Here is a 21,331-nt window from a genome sequence, read left to right on the forward strand (position 1 = left end):
GGCCTGGCGCCAGCTGCCCCTTGGGTCTGCTCCCCACGCGGGCACTGCCTCCCTCTTGACCCTTCTGAAGCTCCACTTTTCTCCAGCTGCTCCATGTTTGCTCACGGTGTGGCCCCCCCTCCTTCTCTAGCCCCCACCTCTCTCTCTCTCTCTCTCTCTCTCTCTCTCTCTCTCTTTCTTGCCGAGGGGAGAGGCGCTTCGTGCAAGGTTTATAGGTGCATTCACGGTAAGTTAGGGCATACTGATGACGACTTCGAGTGTGTCGGTTTTTAGTACATGGACAGCTGCCTGTATCTTTTCACAATGTATTTCCCTATATTCATCTTCAGAGTCTGGACACTTTGGTACAATAAACCCCCAATGCCAGTCGGGTTGGATGTCTGGCTGTCGTGTTGAGAACCCAGCATTTGCCAGTGTAGGTTGTAATTTGCTTTTTTTTTTTTAAGGTTTTGTTTGTTTATTTTGAGACAGAGGGAGGGAGGGAGAGAAAACGAGCAGGGGAGGGGCAGAGAGAGGAAGAGAGAGAATCCTAAGCAGGCTCCGCACTGTCAGCACAGAGCTGGGTGCGGGGCTCGAACTCATGAACCGTGAGATCGTGACCTGAGCCAGAATCGAGAGTCAGACGCTCAACCGACTGAGCCCCCCAGGCGCCCCGTAGGATATCACTTTCTGTGCCAGCATCTCCCCTCTTCCTCTCGTGACGGTGGAACGTATGCTGACCTGTAACGCCGCGTGGAGCCTGTGTCCTGTGCCCACCGCGCGGCGGGTCTGCCAGCCCCGGTGCCTTGGTTTTGTCCGAGGGTTCAGACTTTCCACCTGAATTACTTCGGTGGGAGGTCATTTTTGCAAGAGGTGATGTGACAGGTATTTCGAAGATGCAGGATATCACAGGCTCTTTAGGGAGGTGTTGTAGCCTACAGAAGTCTAACTTTTGTAAAGTTAGAGGCCGTGAGATGTAATTCTAGCTGATGGCTGTTTTGGATTGCCCTTCAGTAAGGCTTTTACTGAAATACATGTGCGGAAAAGTGTGTAAAGCAGAAGTGTGCAGCTTGCTGATTTTTCACCAAGTGACCACACCCGGATAACCAGGGCTTAGATTAACCGGAACGTGACCAGTCCCCAGAAGCCACCTGCGGGGTCCCCTTCTAGGGACTCCCCAGCCCCAGGGTACCTGCTCGGACAGATGCATTTTGCTGGTTTGGAACTTTCTATCAGCGGACTCGCGTATTCCTTCGTGTCCGGCTTGACGTTGGGTTTGCGAGCTTCAGCCTGGTCAGTGTGAGTAGTGGCACGTCGTTCGTGGTCACGGCTGTGTGTGGTTGAAGGGTTCGCTCTGTACACGTGTGTCTGTTTTCTTTTACTGCTCTCAGGGTATCCTCCTTTCCGCTGGTGTTAACAACTTGACTTTGCTACGCCTTGCTGTGGTCCGGTTTGTTTACGGACTTATTAATTCTTGTGCCAGGGTTTGCGGGCCTGGGATCCCGTATCTGGGATCGAGTCTAATAGCTCGAATCCCTACAGTAAGTGTGCGGGGCAACTAATCAAACCTTATTTCAGGAAACTTCTCGAGAGAGTTTGAAGCGAGTTTTAAACCAATTTCCCTCTTACCTCCAAGAATGGCGAAGAAGGTTCGCCTAAAGGAACTGTCAGCTTGTGGTGCTTTCGGCCGCCGTGTTGGGTTCCGAGTCCACTCCCGTGGTCCCCGGGGGCACAGGCCCGCGGTTGAGTATCAGCCAGGACGCTTGGCAGCCGCACTGTCGTCTATGTATTTCTCAGCTCAGCTGTTTCCATGGGTGAAATGTAATGAAGGAAAATCAACATGAATCGAACAGTTAAAAGGAAACCCCCCAAACCTAGCAGGGAAGGTGGTGTCACACAAGTGTGGGACGGTGCGTGAACCAGATGATATGTAGCCAGAGAAAGGTGTTAAAACCACTCACATTTTACATGGGTAGCGACTTCAGTCTGGTTTATATTATTCTTTTTGTCCTGAGTGTGTGCACGGATAAGGTATCTTTCTTGTGTGTATTTTTCAGTATGTCTACGCAGTGATGTCCAAAGCATCGAGCTGAGTGCTGGATAGAGGTCTTTTTTTTTTTTTTTTAAATCTATAGATGGATTACAATATTAGTAATGCGCTTGTAGAATGGAGATAGTGTATGCGGTCGGCTAAGCTTTTTAGGTTTAGTGGGTAATATTACCGTATGGCAGGGCCCAGCAAACACTTCCTCAAAAGTCCAGATGGTAAATAAAGGTGAGGAACCGACCTCAAGGAACTCCCAATCTGATACGGAAGGAAGCAAGCTTGCAAGTAATTATTCTAACAAAACGCAGTTTGTAAATAAGGTCGGTGTTAAAAATATTGGTGATGAAAATACAGTGGGAAGGATACAGGGCATGGGAGAGAGTGGGAAATAGGAGGGGACAAAAAATGAAGGGGCCAGTGGTTCCCCAAGTACAGTCCACGAGCCAGTATCATCAGTCGGCCTCCCGGGGAGCTTGTTAGAAATGCAGGTCCCTGGGCCGCACCGCGGAGCTGCTAAAGCTGAAAGTCCGGGCGTGGGACCTGGATCCAGCGTGCTGGGAGTGCTGACGCACACTGGAATTTGTGTGTATCCCATCTAGGCAGTGATCGGCCACCAGCGTCCCGTCGAGGGGCGTAGGACAGGCCATTTGGGTGCTCAGGCTGTCCCAGAATTGCTAGAGGCCTCGGGACGGCTTGGACCCTTGTGTTGACGGGCTGTTAATCTGTTTTACTTTGCCCGTTAGCATAATGTGTCCAGTTTTTCTTTTATGGATCATGCTTTTGTGTCCCTGCTGATAAGTCTTCGCTTAGCCCCACGTCATGAAGGCATTGCCCTTTGGTGCGGGGCCATAAGAACACCCCTTGTGGGTTTTACATAGGCAAAGGCATCGGTGGCCGACGAAGCAGAAAACGCCATGCTGTCTTCATCTGTGTTCTCCCAGAGGTGGACCCTGGGACCAGGAGCCCGGTGCGGGGTCCTTGGGGAGGGGCGTGGGCAAGCGTGGCTGTGAAAGAAGGCAGCCATCAGAGGCTGGGCTGGAGGTGCGGGTCACCCAGTGGGCGACTGGAGGCTACCTCTATGCTCTGGGCGCTGTAGGAACCGGAGCTTTGTGTGTCACCGGTCCCCGAGATCATCTCTGGGTTCAACCAGGGGTATTCACAGGACAGTCTATGGTTGTTTTCATGGCTGTGCTTGATTATAGCCGGGGAGGGGGGGCTGTAGGGCAAAATCAGCAAAGGGGAAAGGCCCGGTCGTTAGAGCCTCAGTGCTGGGGGTTTCACTGGAGGCTGCTTCCGCCGGCACCCTCTGTCTAGCTCGCTGTCAAAATTCCAGACCTTTAGAGGGAAAGCGGGAGTGTGGCACAAATGACATTATTTGGACAGCCAGTGTACACACAGTGAGCCATTCTTACCACTTCGGGGATGGTGGGAACCCTCTTGAAGTCCAAGTTCCCAGATGCAGGCCTTCCCAAGGAGAGCAGTGTCCGGCCTGCAGTGGCAAATCTTTTCTGTACAGGTGCAAAACACATGCCTTGAAGTGATTCCGTTCGAGGGGTGAGGGGGTGGGGGTGTTTCTACACCAGCTCCTGAGCACGCCCTCAGGTCCTACCTGCTCCCAGTAATGCACCTCGGGCGTGCCGTGGCTCCAGGGCCGCTTTCGGGGGGTCGTGAAACAGGGGTCTCGGGCACGGAGATACTGTCGGAAATCAGCCGCAGCTTATCGGAAGGGTTTGAGGGGTACGGGTGGCATCGGATGCAGTCGTTCTTCTAGAAACTGGGTGAGGACAACAAAGCCTGTGCAGGGCAGTTCACGTGCCTGTGGTCGTGCAGTGGTTTTACAACTGTGGGGGGAGCGACCAAAGGCCGGTCTTCCCTAGAACTTCCTTGGGGTGTGGCAGGAACCCGACGCGGGGCTCGAAACCATGAGCCGTGAGTTCGTGACCTGAGCTGAAGTCCGGCGCTTAACCGACTGAGCCCAAGGCGTCTGGAATCTTGAAGCATCAGAGTAGCTAATTAATTGCAGAAACTCTTCTGATTGTAGGCTATCACAGAAACCTCAATGTGTGTGTGTGTGTGTGTGTGTGTGTGTGTGTGTGTGTGTGTTAGAAACTACCTTTTCAATTTTCCCAAAGCTTCCAGGTCGAAATGTTGCTAGTGGGGTCCTTTAGTTGCATTTTTAGGGTCTAGTCCATTCATCAATTGATGGACCTTTGGGTGGTTTTCACTTTTTGGCTGTTGTGAGCATTTGTGTGTTTGTGGACGTGTTTGCAGTTTCCTCCCACATAAGCCTGGGAGTGGAATTGCCGGGTCGTGTGGCGAGTCTGTGTTTGACCTTTGGAGGTGCTGCGGGACTGAAACCACTTTTCTTAACTGAACTTTTTATGGAAGTAAACATCTATCTATAAGAATGCAAAAAGTGTAAGTGTGCACCTCCACGAATTTTTGCAAAGGGAACTCAACTACGTAACCAGCAGCCAACTCGAGGAACAGAATGTGACTGGTCCCCAGAAACCTTCTGTGACTTCTTCCAGGCCCTACCCCTACCCCTAAAGGTATCTGCTATCCATACTCTCACCACAGATTAGTGTTGCTGGTTTTGAACTTTATATACATTTTTTAAATGTTTATATTTTGAGATATATATATATATATATATATATATATATATATATAATCTGAAGCAGGCTCTAGGCTCCAAGCTGTCAGCACAGAGCCCAATGCGGGGCTTGAACCCACAAACCGGGAGATTGTGACCTGAGCTGAAGTTGGATGCTTAACCGACTGAGCCACCCAGGTGCCCCTTGAACTTTGTATAAATGGAATTTACTTCCAGCTTTTGTTCTACATTATGTTGTAAAATCTCTGTCGTTGGGTATAATTATTGATTGTTCTCTTTGCTCTATAGCAGCAAACTTTTTCTTTAAAAAAAATTTTTTTTAATGTTTATTCATTTTTGAGAGACAGAGACAGAGCATGAGTGGGGAAGGGGCAGAGAGAGAAGGAGACACAGAATCTGAAGCAGGCTCCAGGCTCCAAGCTGTCAGCACAGAGCCCGATGTGGGGCTCAAACTCACGAACCGTGAGATCATGACCTGAGCCGAAGACGGACGCTCAACCAACTGAGCCACCCAGGCACCCCAGCAAACTTTTTCTATTAAGGGCCAGATAGTGAATATTTGAAGCTTCGGGGGCCGTGTGGCCTCTGTCAGAACTACTCAGCTCTGCCCTTGCCACATAAAAACAGCACGAGACAATACACAAATTAACAACTGGGGCTGTGTTTCAATAACGCTTACTTTGTGGACACCGAAACTGAATTTCTTACAATCTTCGTTTGTCACATAATATCATTCTTTTGTGTTTTGATGATTAAAAAAGTGTAAAAGCCATGCTTAGCTGGTGAGCCGTGCAAAAGCAGGCGGTGAGCTGGACTTGGGCCACGGGATGCTGCATTTTGCCAACGCCTGTTCTGTAGTGTTCGATTGTGGGACTAAGCCCTGATACATTTTTCTCCTCTACTTGGACGGGCGTCTGGGTGCTTTCCCACTTGGAGCCGTTATGCGTGGTGCTGCCGTCATGTTTTACATCCACACGTAAGACGAGGTTGAAGACCGTAAGTTCTTTCCCAGATCAGACCACGTTGCCTTATTTGCCGACTTCCCTATTAGCGAATTCCCAGATGACTTGGGCCGATGGAACGGAGACTCGTAACTCAGATTAAGAGGTGAAAACCCTCCAAGCAGCAAGGAAGGCTGGTCCCCACGGGGGTGAGTACCCGAAGATTCCTCCCGCAGTGTGGACGCGCTAGAAACTGCCGCTGAAACCTCCCAGGCTCATGAGCCTTTCCGGCAGGCTGTCCTTGCCACCTTTCTCCTTTCCGTCCCCTTGTAGCGACTGAGCTGACATTCAGGGGTTAGCAAATGTTTCCTATGAAGGGCCAGTGGGGAAGTGTTTTCAGCTCTGCGGGCCTTACCGTCTCTGTCGCAGCTGCTGCACTCGGCTGCGGTAGGGCGAAGCAGCCCCAGACGGTGGGTAAAGGAAGGCGTGCGGCCATGTGCCCTTAACACTTTATTTACAGAAACAGGCGGTGGGCTGGATTTGGCCTGCGGGCTGTGGTTTGCCAGCCCCTGCTTTGTGCCCCGAGCGTTCCTGGGCCCGAGCTAGCTCCCAGACCCCTGTCCGAGGTACCGGAGCTACCAGCCGACCTTTACCTACCAGCGGGAGTCAGCAAAGAAAGCATCGTGATCCGCTGGGAGAAGGACAGAGATAAGTAGGCGACCGAAATGCCCGTCAGCGGATGAATGGGCGAAGGCGACGTGATGCGTACCTACAGTGGCGTTTGAAAAGGAGCCCTCCCGTGCGCAGCCACACGGATGAAATAAGCCAGTCACAGAAAGACAAATACTGCATCGTTTCATTTGCAGGGAGTCAGACTCACAGAAGCAGAAGGTAGCAGTGGTTGTCAGGGGCTGGGGGGGAGCCGATATGGGGGGGTTTGTGTATAAAGTTTCAGTTACGGAAGACGAAAAATATCTAGAGATCTGCTATACAACATTCTGCACAATAATGTGCTGTACGCTTAAGATTTGTTAAGAGGGTGGCTCTTGTGTTGTTACTGTTTTAACCGTCATTTAAAAAAAAAAACAAGAAAAACCGAGCATGCTTTTGGGTTGCCAAGGAGGAAGCCCTCAAATCCCTCTGGGGACATTAGTGCACGTTGCCCAGAGACAGTGAAACAGAACAGGATTCTGGAGGGTGAATAGAAGCTTTCCAGTCAGAGGGCAGGAAAGCCGTTCAAGGTAGAGGAAACGGACGTTCAAATGTACGGGTTTCTGCGTGACGTTTTTGGTCAGACATGCTGATGATCCTTATTAGCCTAGGATGGGGTGTTCTATGTTCAGTCAGGCCTTGGTTATATCTGGGTCAGAACCCGTCATTCTTTATCTTGATCTGGGTGATTTCCTGCCTTCATTCACCTTGGAGAAACCGTTTTGTTATTGCCGACCCCCAACTATGCAAAGTGCGGGTTTCCTTAACATTTTACAGATCCCTGTTTTGAGGGTGAGCCGACCCATCCAGAGCTGTGTTCGACATCGACGTGCTAAGTTACGTCACCGAGAGTGTCACAGTTAACACATGCTTGTGTTCGTCGGGCCCTGGGTGAAGTGAGTTTTACTGGACACGGTCTGTTGTTGTCATCTGCTGTCGAACACTTTGACCCTAGCCCCTTGGAGTCGTCCTACCGGAAGACCAAACCTAGATACCTTCTTGCCTTAAAGGACTGCATAAAAGATCTGGGTGCCCCATGTGTCTTCCAGAGCCCCTTTGTAGGTAAACCGGGTCGCGTGGGAGAGATGTTACTTTGTCAGGCCGCGGATGCCTCCAGCTGGAGGCGTTTTATCAGCCGGTCCTCATCCCGTCCCGTCCCCGGGGCTGGTCTGCCATGCCACAGCTCGCTTATCTGCCTCGTTCCTCCTCTCCCTCGAGCCCAAGTAACAATGTGAAACACTGTTAGGACGCCGCCACGTGACAGGCTCTTCAAAAAACCCGGTGGCTTGGAACAATAACCGTTTATGCTTCTCACAGTCTGTGGGTGGGCTGGGTGATTTGATTGGGCTAAACTCAGCTGATCTTGGCTGGGCTCGCTCATCGATCTGTGCCTGGCTGGGCCTCGGTGACCTAGGACGGCCTCAGCCAAGATGACCCAGCTCTCCATTCCGTGACAGAGGTGGAGGTCAAAAAAAAAAAAAGAAGAAGCTTCATCACCTCTTGGGATCTAGACTGAACACACGTGCATGCTGTCACTTCTGCCACATGTCACAAGGCCGGTGCAGAGTCACTGGGTGGAGAGATGGACTCCACGTCTTAACAAAGAGGACCTGTGAAGGCCCCTTGAAAATGTGGTAGGTACACGGAGGGGTAGAGAATATGACCTTTTTTGCAGTCAGCCCACTGCGTAGATCAGGGATCAGCAAACGCTTTCCGTACGCGGCCGAAATACTGAACATTCTAGGCTTTGTGGGCCATACTGTCTTCGCCATGACCGCTCAGCTCTCGTAATGTGAAAACAGCCATAGACCCTACCTAAACGACTGGGCACGGCTGTGTTCCAGCTGCAGTGTGCTGAGCCCTGACCTGGATGATCCAGACCAAGTAGGAATCTCAGATCCAGGTTCCAGGATGAACTTACGGAGGTCAAGTTTATTTCTCAGCAAGTCCTTAGAGTTCGCTTCTAGTTGCTCTCATGTTTGGCTGGACTCTCATTCCTTACCCATCCATGTCTCCCACCTGGATGCCCTCTTCTCACCCTCCCCCGGACCCTCCTGTCTTGCCTAATAATCCCAGTGTCAGAAGTGACCTCACCACCTCCTTCTGGGCTCCCACAGAAGACCCCAACTAGATCCCGTTTATTTTCCTTTACCGGTTATGTGTCTAATTGTCACCACCCTGACCTACTCCATCAGAATTTAAAGGTGGTGACTGTTCTCAAGAGTGACTTTTTGATTCAACCCTGATTGCCTGGAGTTGTTGCTTGACTACAGATTTGGTTCAGCTTCAGGGAACACGAAGTCCCTTTTAATAGAATGTTCGAGTCTCTGCTCTCTTATTTTTCCCATCAGAGATTTTCTTTGCCACATATAATACAAAGCTGTTACCACCTTGTTTTTGTAGAAATGAAAATGAGATCTTTGCTTTCTAATTTCACTCCTTCCTTTTTATTATTGGTTGCTACTGACTTATGCAACATGATTCTTCCCTGGGTACCCATCAGCGGGTATAGTTTTCAGCTTGGCATAGCTCAGACCTCAAACTTTTAAAGTTTTAAAGCAGCCGAGTTGCACAGACGGTCAATAAATCACTCACTGTTGCTACTTTATTGCTCGTAAGGTGATTACCCCACTTTGCCCATAGCGACTTTTCCATTTGATTAAAACGCAGTTAGTTTCATCAGGTCGTGGTTGAGTCCTCCAGATATAAAAAGACATAGAGCAATGAGAGACGCCTATGCTCAAATATTTTTATAACTACCCGTTGCCTCTTTAACCATCTACTCCAGCACTTTTGTGGTCCTCGCCCTATAATTCAAATTTCCATGCTCTTCGCCAAAGTAATTTTTATTTAGTGCGTATTCCAACCTCTCGTCTTTGTAGGAGCGTATTATTTTTTCTGCTAACTGGTGGGGAGCATTGGTCCTGCTGCAAAGCATTCCCTACATCTCAAATGAGCTCCTACGTGATCTGCAAATCAGGCTCTGATGGTGGTATAACGTGGAAGGTGTCTTGGGGGCCAGGATAGTGGGAGTGGAATTGTTATCTTAGGCAGGAAGACGAGAAACTCTCCGCCCGGCTACCGTTCTGGCAGCCCGAACCCTTTTGACTGTATTTTAAGAAAAATTAAAAGTGAGTGCCTGTATCCAGAGCTTCTGTGCCCAGGGGGCGTGCGGCCAGCCTGGCCCGGCTCTTGGCCTTTCTTAGTCTGTTTGGGCTGCTGTGATCAAGTCTCACAGACTGGGGGGCTTACAGACAATCGACACTTAGGTCTCGCAGTTCTGGAGGCTGGAAGTCTGACGCCGGGGGGCCAGCCCGGTGGGGTGAGTGAGGGCCCCTTTCCCAGTGAGGACTCCTCATTGTGTTCTCACACGGTGGAAGGGGTGAGGGAGCTCTCCGGGGTCTCTTGTATATATGTATGTATTTATTATCTATTATTTTTTTTTAAGTTTATGTATTTATTTTGAGAGAGACAGAGACAGCACGGGTGGGGAAGTGGCAGAGAGGGAGAGAGAATCCGAAGCAGGCTCTACGTGGGCAGCACAGAGCCCGACGCGGGGCTCGAACTCGTGAAACCGAGAGATCATGACCTGAGCCGAAAGCAAGAGTCAGACGCTTAACCGCCTGAGCCACCTGGGTGCCCCTGGGGTCTCTTGTAAAAGGGCACTAATCCCATTCGTGATGGCTTTGCGCCCCTGACCTAATCACCTCCCCAAGGCCCCACCTCCTAACAGCATCACCTTGGGGGTTACGACGTCAACATGTGAATTTTGGGGGGGGACACAAACATTCAGACCGTAGCATGGGTCATGTGGCAGGTCGTCGTCTTCCCTTGTCGGTCTCCGTGGGACCCCCCCCCCCCCCCAGGGCCACCGCCCTCTGCAGCTCACCCTGGCTTCCTGGTATGCTCGCCAGCATGCCACATCTGTAGTGACGACCACAGTGGCTGCCTGCCTGCGTGGTCTCCTCCATCTCACGAGAGGACCGGTCACTGGTTTGGTTCCAGGGATTCGATTGTGAGCGGCGCGCCTCCGCCCTGCTTCCCCTCCAGTGCTCTCGTTTGGATGGCTCCCTCGCTTCCGCAGTACTTGAGGTTTTCCGGAAATGCGGGTGGCCGATCCTCGTGATTTGCGGGTCTGCGTCTGCGCTTCTGCCTACTCGCTAAAACGTACCTGTAAGCCTTGCCCCCCAGCCCCCGCGCGTGCCTCTGTCCCGGTTATTCACGGACGTGTGCGTGTGCAGAGTGGCGAAAAGTCTGAGTCCCCAGAGAGGCGCGTTCCCAGCCCCTCCGTCTGATTTCAGCTCCCAGACTAGAAACGAGTGTCCTTTGCCCGGACTGTTTCGTGCCAGGGTTTTCACATTTTTGTGCTCTTATTATGGGTAATTGTGCTGTTGGCAATGGCCCCGAGATGCAGTGCTCCTGGTGTTTCCATTTGGAAGAAGGCTGCAGCGTGCCTTGTGGAGAAAAGACATTTGTCACACACGCTTCGTCCAGGCACGACTTGTCGCGCTGTCAGCCGCGACTTCAGTGTTAATGAATCAGCAACATCTATTCTGCAAGATATCCTTAAACAGGAACACAGAAAACAAGGTTGTAGATTGACCCGTTCACAAAAATGCGACCTCGTTTGCAAAGATGATGCTTGCGGGAGCCTAACCCCACCTAACGCTTTGGGACGTTGCCTCCGTGCTCACCAGTTTGGAGTTCGTGGTGCCTTTACAGAACATAACGACCGCGCGTGACAAAGGAAAAAGTACATGTGGATGATTCTGCCGTGTCTGTGCAGATGTCCTGCATGATGGTTTTAATCACAGGTTCTCTCTCCCAGGTGTAACTAGCATGGTCAATGCAGGAGCGATGAGTGGTTCTGGAAACCTGATGGATTTCCTCGATGAGCCATTCCCTGATGTGGGGACATATGAGGACTTCCACACCATCGACTGGCTAAGGGAAAAGTCACGGGACACCGACAGACACAGAAAGGTAGGTGGCCTTCCTAAAAGACATATTGAAGGGGGACGCTTCCTGAGCTGAGGTTAGGGTCACGTGTCACATGCTGGGCTACGTTCTAAAAAAGAGAAGGGCTAGTGGGAGAGGCAGAGATGTGGACAGATAATGACGGTATTAGGTGCTCGGGGTGGGGGGCTGTGTCATACAGAGGTATGGTGTGGGGGGCAGGGAGGGGACTCCGGAACCAGACAAGTCAGGCACATCGTGCCCTTGGCCCCTTTAGGCGGGGTGACTTTTGGGGTGCCGTTTCGGGACCCTGGTTTCTCTTCTGCGAGGGTGGAGGTCATTCGGCGTAAACACCGAATGAGGTGTGTGTGTACGAAAGCCCGTATTTCAGGGCCTGGCGTCCAGCGGGCAGTCAGCACATACGTCAGTGGCCACGGCGAGGTGGTATCGGGGCCGTGTGATCATTCGGGAGGGACGGTCAGGGAAGGGTGTTTTAGAGAGGGTGACATTTCACTGGGGTCTGGAAGGATGACTGGGAGTTTGCTAGGCGGGGAAAGAGGAAAGGGCTCCCAGGTCAGGAGCGGCCCTTTTTCGCGTGGCGGAGGCATGGCAGAACCCGGCGCCGTGGGTGGTTCCGGCGGCTCGGAGGCCCGGCGGAGGGTTCCCAGAAGGGAAGACCTGAGTCTGGCGGCACGGGCCGTGGAGCCGCGCGGGGGGTGGTGGCCAAGGAGGCCGCGAAGAGGGGGTTGGGTTTCCTCTTCCCGGTCGCGGCCACGGAGTGCGAGAAAGATGCGTCGCAAAGGGAGACGCGGGAAGGAAGCTCGGAGATTATTAGCTGGGGGGAAAGAGGAGGAAGGTGCGACCGAGGGCAGTGAAGTGCGGGAGCCTCCGGCGGGGATTTGGGGCGGGTCTCGGGGGCGGGCGGGGAGCGGAGGCCGGGACGAGGCCGGCCGCGGGTTCGAAGCGGACGAGGCCTCTGTTGGCCGGAGGGAGGAAGAGGGGAGCGGCCGGCGGGTTCCGCGGGAGCCGCTCCGAGTGCGCGCCGTTGACGCAGCGCGCGGCTGGGGACGGTTGGCAGGTGGGGGGCGCCCTGCGGTTCCGGGGTGAGGTCGGGGCTGCGGGGGCGTCGGGGGCTCGCCGGCGGGCGCCGAGGGGTCCGAAGCGGCCGAGGCGGCCTGCGTGCGGAGACGGAGAAGGTCCGGCGGGGCGCAGACGGGGCGCCCGTGACAGACGCTTCGAAGAGGCACGTGGAGGCGGCGGAGGGGAACCGGCGAAGTGGCCGCGAGCGAAAGGAGGGAGAGAGTGGCGAGGTGGCGGACGGGCCCTCGGGGACGGCACCTTCCCGTAGGCGAGGAGTGTCCCGTCGCTCGGTCGCTGCACCGAGCGGCGGGAGAAGGGGAAGAGACGCGTGTGGGGGTGCGGCGGGGTCAGAGGACGGCCGGCCCCTCGGTCCCCGGCGAGGAGGAGCGCGGGAGACGGGGCGGCCTGCGGCCTGCAGCCGCGGCGGCCGGACTCCGGCCCTCGGGCCCTGTCGGGCACCAGAGTGTTCCCGGAACGCGGCCACGCACGCCGCTTCGCCCCTTCGCGTATGCGTTCCTCGCGGCTCCTTTCGTGCCACTGTCGCGCGGCCGGGTAGTCGTGCCAGAGGCCCGCCGGGCCGCGGAGCGCGCGGTCTTTCCAGAAGATGCTGTGAAGGGTGCCGAGAGGAAGGCGTCCCAGGAAGGCGGGGCTCTGTGAAGGGGGAGCAAAGGTGACCCGTGCGGCTCATTCGGAGCTCTTACTCATAACGTTCACCCTGGGAAAGAAGCAAAGGAAATGAACTCGTTGTTGAAGGGGTTCTTTGGCGAGCAGACCTTACAGTGTAAGTGAAAGCAGGAATTCTTGTTTTTATTTTATTTATTTTTAATTTTTTTAATGTTTATTTTTGAGAGAGAGAGAGCACGAATGGGGGGGCGTGCAGAGAGAGAGGGAGACGCAGAATCCGGAGCAGGCTCCAGGCTCTGAGCTGCCAGCATAGAGCCCGACGTGGGGTTTGAACCCACGGACTGTGAGATCATGAGCTGAGCTGAAGTCGGATGCTTAACCAACTGAGCCACCGAGGCGCCCTTGTCATTCTTTTTTTTAAAATAAGGTTTATTTCTTTATCTTTGAGAGAGGAGAGAGCACATGTGCGCAGGAGCAGGGGGGAGGGGCAGGGAGAGAGGGGCCTCCAACTCCTGAACCGTGAGATCACGCCTGAGCCCAAACCAAGAGGTCGATGCTTAACTGTCTGCGGCGCCCGGGCCCCTACCCCCACCCCCCAGCAGTAATTCTTATTGAAAGTGGTGACGATGAGTTCATGCCTCCTTTCGAATGGCTTCTGAATAATCAAAGATCACGTCACACTACGGAAGGTTTTTTAATTAAGTGATTTTCGGGGGGGGGGGATTCTAATTCTTAGGAGACTGTTATGGCATCCTTGTCACCCTGTGAGCCAGAAAGCCCATTCTGTCATTGTGCTGGGCAACCGAAAGGATATCGTCAGTGGGAATTTTGTTGCTTAATCACACTCATTTTCTTAGGCACCCGTTTCCCAAGGAAACCGTTCCTCGGCAGGAAGCATGGGTTACAAAGCGTATCCAGATGAACCACTGTGTCTTTTTGTTTCTAGATAACCAGCAAAAGCAAGGAGTCCATATGGGAGTTCATCAAGAGTCTGCTGGACGCCTGGTCAGGATGGGTGGTGATGCTGCTCATTGGCCTGCTGGCGGGTATGTGGAGGGCACGCGGCGGACACGTGGAGGGGCAGGAGGTCCTCCTGGGCGGAGCTGGAGGTACCAAAACCCAAATCGACAACCGTCTGGGACGGTATCCCGAAAAAGAAGCGATCCTCTCTTATCTGTCGAGGCTTTTCTTACTTGAAATACCTAGGAGCAAAATACACGACCACACGTTTCACGTGACGCGTGCCGTCAGTAAGGCAAGACCCCAAGGCGTGGGCCCGAGTGCCGTCACTGGAAAGCTGTAATTAGAGAGCTGGTAGCCGCTTCTGCACCGCACGGTCGTTCGTTGCCGTAGTGGATTTTATTGAAGGCACATTGTATGCCAGAAAGTGTGGGAGCACTTTGATCTCTAAAAACCAAACCCCATAGGAGGGAGGTGTTTACGGATACTGGCAGGCCCTGGAACGAATTGTACACATCCTAAAGATACTCGGGATAATTCCAGCCCCCCTGGACTAGGCCCAGGGGAGATACCTGCAGGCCGACGTTGTTATGACCCTCAGGGACTCCGGGCCCTTCATTTTATAATCCCGTCACCCTGCTGCCAGCGGGAGGTGTCCAGAGTGAAGGGATGAGTATCTGGAGGGGACACCTGCCCTTTGAATGTCACAGGTACCAGCTCTCCGTGGAAATTGTTTCCTGAAACTTAGTTCCTTTTAGGAGGCTGTGAAGGTTAACGTCTAAGAAGAAAATATCTGAGCACACTAAGAGATGCCCTTGATAAAAATCACCTGCCTGTAATATCATCATAGTTGTGGTTATAGGATCGATCAGAGGATCACTAGAATACAGGCCGAATGTAGTAAATGTTCTAAAAAAGAATATTAAGGGGGCATAGATACACATTTTCCGATTACAGAGGATTTTGATTTCTGGGCATTCTTTCATTTATTCCACATACAGTTGTGGGAGAGGCTTGGTTGCCAGGGAGGGGCTCCATTGGCCTTGGCCTGTCCTACAGAGCCCAGACTAGTGTGGAAGGGGGGGCTCTTTCCCTCTGGTCACGGTGGCTGTCCATCCATTTCCCTAATTTTAGCCTCCCTTTCCCGGGGGCATCCCCTGTATAAAATGGCAGCCAGGCCGGCGGGGACTTTGATTTCACGGATATACGGTGTTTCGCCACCAATTTGTTTGACTGCTTCCACGAAGACCTTTGAAAGTGGGCAGGGTAGGAATTTGCTGTGAATTTTGACGTCTTTATGTAGAATAGGTGTATGAAGCTGTATACTGTATCATTATTCTTGCCTTCTGGGAAGGACAAGTAAATAGAGGAAATGAGGAAATCCGGAGTAGGTACTCCAGCATCTTCCCAGGGCGCACAGCGCAGCATGGATTTATTGACGAACGTAAGAGCCTAATTGGGCTCTCTTTAACCAATCTGACACTGCCCGGTTGATTTCACTGCCAGCCCAATTTTTGGCAGTTGTTTCAGGAAGAATCACCTGGGGAATGAAAACAAAAATTCTGCTGCCTGGGCTTCAAGGAAATAGGATCCCTGGAGATGGTGCCCTAGCATTGGGTAAAGCCCCTCTCCTCTCTTTCTCCCAGCCCCCTCTACCTGCGATTCTAATGTGCAGCTGGGGCTGAAGCCCCCCTGGCGAAGGGCGATCCCTCGGACACACCAGCAGACAGATCTAGGAGGAAGGCGAGAAGGGGATGATACTGACAGTGAAGGTGGCCTTGAAGGGAAAGTCAGCAGATTGTGTCCCGTTCGCTTTTGCCTTCCCCCGTTGTTCTGACCGTGGGGGAGGACTCAGGGGTCCCACTGCCTGGCCTGGCCTCTCCTCAGCGGCGCCCTGGGCATCCTGTTTCGGCTCCCATTATGGGGAGGCCTGAGCAGCGTCGCCGCTACAGGGCGTTTATCAGGAATCACCACTGGGTGTTGCTGTTGTTCCACCGAAGGAAGCTGAGCTGCACAGTGCGGGCCAGCCCGCTGAGTCTGCCCTGAAGGTTGGAGGAGGGATAAGGTGATCACAAATGAAAGAATAGTGACGAAATTCGGGGGGAATCCTTGGGTCTTGCCCTTGGGTATCTACTGGACCCCTCCCTCACCTTCATTGGGTCTTCGTTCAAGTGTCCTCTTCCTTTGAGGCATTCCCTGACCACCTTTCCTAAAAGTCCTCTCTCCCTCTCTCAGCCTCGCCCCAGTGTGCGTGCGTGTGCGTGTGCATGTAAAACCTTCATTAAGACATAATTCACATCTCGTACAATTCACCTTGTTAAAGTGTACAATCGAGTGGTTTTTAGCGTATGCAGAGTTGTAAAACTGTCACCGCGATTTTAGAACCTTTTCATCAGCCCCCAGAAGACCTCCATACCCCTTAGCTATCAAGCCCCAGTGCCCCCAGCCTCCTCCCAGCCCTAGGAAGCCCCGGATCTGCTTCCCGTGGCTATACGTTTGCCTCTCGTGGACATTTCACGCAGTGGGATCCTACCGTATGTGGTCCTGCGGTTGGTGTCCTTCACTGGGCATCACGGTTCGGGGTTCGCCCTGTCACGCGCGTCAGTGCTTCACCCTTTTTTGTTGCCAAATGCTGTTCCATCGTGTGGATAGACCGCATTTTATTTCTCCATGCGGCAGTATGGGCGCGTGGGTCGTGTCCACTTTTCGACTGCTGTGAGGAGTGCTGCCGTGAACATTCGTGTGCGAGTCCTTGCACGGACTATGTTTTCCTTTCTCCCGGGTGGACACCTTGCAGATGGCTGTCTTCCAAAGTGGCTGCACCGTTGTGACGTGCTGGATTTTTCTCTCTAGCATGTCCCACCTGCTATCGGAGCCCCCGATTCACTTACTTCTTTTGTCCAGGGTCTTTCCCCCCATGACGTGCAGTTCCACGATGGCAGGGACCTGAGTCTGCCTCGTTCACTGCCATATCCCCAGGGCGTGGACTAGGGACTGGTGCGAAGGGAGGAGTGAATGGCTGGACCGGGGTTTTCTGGTTGTCGTTCATTTATCGCATTATGGATGTATAGTTCGCGCCGTGTCCCCAACACAGATACAACAATGGACAAGCCACTTGCGGACATAGAGTGGACACAGAGTCTGGACATCTGGCCATGGCATGCAAACCACACAACAGGATCTCCACCCTCCCAGCCCCATTTATGGACTAGACGCTATACACACACATACACTCACCGCACACACACTCATGTTACCAGGATGTGACAGGTATGGTGATGGGGGAATGCCTGGGAGGTACGCCTAGCCCAGACCTAGGAAATCAGGGAAGGCTTCCCGAAGGAGGATGTAAATACTGCCTCTGGAAGGCCAGTAGGAGATTGGCCGGTGTGGGAAGGACAGTGCTGGCTGAGGTGGCGCAGAGAGGAGAGCCTGGTGTGCTCCATCCGGGAACATGGTGTGGGCAGTGTGGCGGTTAGCGATGGAGAGGGCTGAGGCTGGAGAGGTATGAGGGGCCAGCTGTTCGGGTCTGCTGCCTGCTAAGGATTCAGGCGTTCTCCCGAGAACAGGGGGCGGCTTTCGGTGTAACAGGAGAAGAGCCGGGAAGGGGGAGCCGTGTCGCAGGCGTGCGGACGCCTTCGGTGTTGATGCAGGTGGGGAGGTGGTATTGAGATAGAGATCTAGTAACAGTTGGCAAAATGTAGCGGCCTGAAAGTCTTCCCTGCCTCTGTAAAAGACTCTAGAATGGGTTATTCTGGAAGGAGACCCAAAGGTAGGCTTCCGTGGCCCACCGCACACTCTCTGTTATCTCACTTTCATCGGAGTTCAAAGCAGTTATTTACTCAGATAGATCCACACGGTCCCTTATCCGTAATTTTAAAAATCCGGGAAAGTCCTAATAGGTGAGGTTTTCCAAGTTTGGTTCCCATTTGGTGGCAAAACGGTGCTTAAACGATGAGGCTGGTATAGTCGTTATGCCTCCGTTTTCTCTGAGTCGTCAGGTTGGCCTGAGACAGGTTAATAATGTGTGTGATCCCAGCCTCGTGCCCCAGAAGCCGCTGAGGGGGTTGCATCATTTACAGGGCACAGGCACCGTGTTTCTAGACTTTGGAAGGGGTGAATTCTGAAAGCTGCTTGGCCCCCGTGGCTTGTGGTGACCTAAGACCTGCCTGACCGTCAGTCTTGCGGGATTTAAGGCACGCGGGCGGCACGGATCGTCGTCCTCTGCTCGTCACCGGCCTGGGCGCTGCTTGCCCACGCCGTAAGTGCTCAGGAGACCCGATGATCGATGAAAGAAACTTTCTCTACGTGTTCCTTCTGCTGCATGTTCATCTCCTGGTCCGGCCGCGTCTCTGCGTTGGCCCCGGGCCCCGTGTTCTCCTGCGTCATCACAGGGCGACTCCTCTAAGTGGCTCTCGCTGCCTCTTCCAGGCACCTTGGCTGGGGTCATCGATCTCGCCGTCGACTGGATGACCGACTTGAAGGAGGGGGTCTGTCTGTCTGCCTTCTGGTACAGCCACGAGCAGTGCTGCTGGACGTCCAACGAGACCACTTTTGAGGACAGGGACAAGTGTCCCCTGTGGCAGAAATGGTCGGAGCTGCTGGTGAACCAGTCAGAGGTGCGTTTCTGGGGAGGGTCCTGGCTGGGAGCGGCCGCTGTTCCACGGGCGCTTGGGAACCTGGGCCTCCTGTGACTGTCTGTACTTTTATCTCCAAGTGTCTGTTCCGGCAGCCGTCGGTGCTCAATACCAGTGCGGCTTGGCTTTTCCCAGCTCTGATGTGCAAACCGAAGTTGGAAAAGCCTTCCGTACCGATTCGTGTGCATGGTATACGTAGGTGTTCGTAAAAGCCTTGTTATTTTTCTTAGCGAGAGTGGTCTGTTGATCGTGCTACAGAAATAGGGTTGCTTTTTATACCTTCTAATAAAAGAAGTTATCTTTTTTTTTTTTTTAACAATACCAGCTTCAGTGAGATATAATTCACCTCCCATATGGCTTGCCCATTGAAAGCGTGCAGCCCACTGGGTTTTAGAATATCCTCAGCGTTGTGCTGCATTAACCACAGAATAATTTCACAACATCTTCATCATCCCCAAGGAAGCCCTGCACCCCTTAGCAGTCCCCCCCCCATTCCTCCCAGCCCTCCAGTCAGAAGCAACCACTCCACTGACCTTTCCGTCTCTAAGTGGAATCGTACAATACGTGGACCTTCGTGTCCGACTTCCTTTGCTCGCATGAAGGTTTCAGGGCATCCGCCTCCTCGCCCGGTTTTGATTGCAGCCACCCTAGCAGGTGCGAAGTGCTATCTTGGTGGGGTTCAAGTTCTCATCTTCCAGTGCGGTTCACAAGTGCATCGCAGAGGGTGCTTCTGGGCCTTCTCGGATGGGAGTGTCCCGGCACAGGGGACTTAGAGCTTCAGATCTGTATGCATGTGTCACTGACAGATCGGAAACCCAGGTCGGGGGGCGCTGGGTCGGCAAGATTCACGTTAGGGGTAACTCGGAGGCGTTCAAGCTAGAACTATTTTTGGACGATGGATGTGATTTATCCCTTTTCTCCCCCCCCAAACCCCCTCCCACGCACTCCCCCCTCCCCTCCCCCCCCATGTACTTGCCACAGCTGAAGCGATGTGGAATGCACTTGGCCATTTTGCTAAACCTCCTTCTCAGCGGAATTGAAAATTAATTCCTTCCAATCTGAGAGGTAGACAGGGATCTTGAAATCTCACACGTTCTCAGTGCTCTCCATGACGTCCAAAAATAAATTCTCTCCTTGGGTTGATGGGAGTGGGCAGGCGATATTGGCTGGACACCGTATTTTATTTCTTCTCTCCTCCTTGCAATATGGTTTTTTTTGGGAAATATGGCCGTCTATCTTTTCATCCGTTTCTAAGATTTATGCTTTGATTCAAAGAATGACTGTTACCAAGAGTGAGAAGTTATTTTTGGTCTCAAAAAAGCACATTTTAAGTGGGTGAAATGTATTCTTCGGTCCGATTTCTCTTGCCTCGGGTGTGAATATATGGGATTGTAAAGGCCAGAACGGTCTCCTGGAACCTGGTTTTGCATTTAATAGGCGCACATGCGGCCGTATCCGTGGCCTGACTCCTAGGTGACCTCGCTTTCCTTCGCCCCTCACTTGAGTGATCCAGATGGTGGCAAGAAGCTGAGGCCGAGAGAAATGTCTCCACCCGGCCAACCAGGTCCTCAGCATCAAAGACCCCAGACCGTGTGTTTGGTTCAGAAAGCCAGCCTTCATTCATCAGATAATTTGGAATAAATGGTTCAAGGAGTTATTCTGAAGGAGATGAACATGTATTTTTCCCTCTAAAAGCGCCTGGAGAGCGTGTCGCGGCGCACTTTGCTGGGCCCCACCTCGGGTGCGTGTGACTTGGCAGCCCCGGGGTGCGGCCCGAGAACCTGCATCCCGCACGCGGGCTCAGGTGATGTGGATGCTGCGGGTCAGGGGACCACAGCCGGGTGGCTGCATCCTGCAACATCGGACAGAGCCTCCGGGGTCGCCAGGGCAGACTTCTGGGCGTCCCGCCTTCCCCTACCCGCGGCGGGCGAGGGGGAAGGCCCCGTGACCTTGGCGGTTCCCCGAGTGCTGAGGGTTTCGCCCCGCGGAAGGTGTGTGGGCACAGCTCCTGGACGAACGCCCGGTGCGGTGTTTGTGTGTACCTGCCGTAGCAATGGCAATAGCTGATAAAACCAACGCTGGCCTTTTTGTTGACACGGGACCGGATGGGAAGCTGGCCGATGCCTTCAAAGCTCCCGCTGTGCCCTCTGCACGGAGGGGGCGGGCGGGCGCGGCGCTCTGGTTGGTGACGGCTCATCTTTCTTTCTTGTTTTGTGTCTGTCGTCTAGGGCGCCAGTGCTTACATTCTGAATTACCTAATGTACATCCTGTGGGCATTGCTGTTTGCGTTCTTGGCCGTCTCCCTGGTGCGCGTCTTTGCGCCATACGCCTGTGGCTCGGGTATACCAGAGGTGAGTGCCGGCTGGATTTCTTCTGTGCCGATAATAAGCCTAGCAAACACTTATGTAGCACCTAGGTGCCAAGCACGTGATCTCTGTTAACTCGTTTAGTCCTTACGGTGAGACGAGGAGGGAAGGTCTGCTATTTTGCCCTTGAGAGTTAAAGAAACACAGAGAGGTTAAGTAACTTGCCTGAGGTCACGAAGCTGGTTAGCAGCAAGTTGAACCCAGCTGTCTGGCTTAGGGATTTATGCTCTATATTCAGGATTTATGCTCCATTGCTTCTCAGATGATTAAATTCTTGTCTTTGCAAGCCAGGCATAACTCTCACAGCCTGTGGAATGGGAGTTAATTAACCACATACATAAGTGTGGCACTTCAGAAACTTGTAAGTGCACCTGTGACGTAATGTGAGCAAAGACAGCGATGGACGTTTGTTA

At 53.0% G+C, this 21,331-nt stretch overlaps 1 protein-coding gene across 3 annotated transcripts in view; it reads left to right on the forward strand.

Moving 5' to 3' along the window:
• CLCN4 (chloride voltage-gated channel 4) overlaps positions 1-21,331 on the forward strand; it is a 63,714-nt gene that overhangs the window by 14,181 nt on the left and 28,202 nt on the right. For all 3 annotated transcript variants that reach the window (XR_006295770.1, XM_043571263.1, XM_043571262.1), the window contains 4 exons: positions 11,124-11,278; positions 13,902-14,001; positions 18,347-18,534; positions 20,781-20,903. Coding sequence is in view for 2 of the 3 variants with exons in the window: in XM_043571263.1 (XP_043427198.1) it covers positions 11,135-11,278; positions 13,902-14,001; positions 18,347-18,534; positions 20,781-20,903 (555 nt within the window). In the remaining variant the exon portion in view is untranslated. The remainder of the gene's footprint in view (positions 1-11,123; positions 11,279-13,901; positions 14,002-18,346; positions 18,535-20,780; positions 20,904-21,331) is intronic.

Source organism: Prionailurus bengalensis, chromosome X (assembly GCF_016509475.1).
Source record: "Prionailurus bengalensis isolate Pbe53 chromosome X, Fcat_Pben_1.1_paternal_pri, whole genome shotgun sequence".
Taxonomy (NCBI): Eukaryota; Metazoa; Chordata; class Mammalia; order Carnivora; family Felidae; genus Prionailurus; species Prionailurus bengalensis.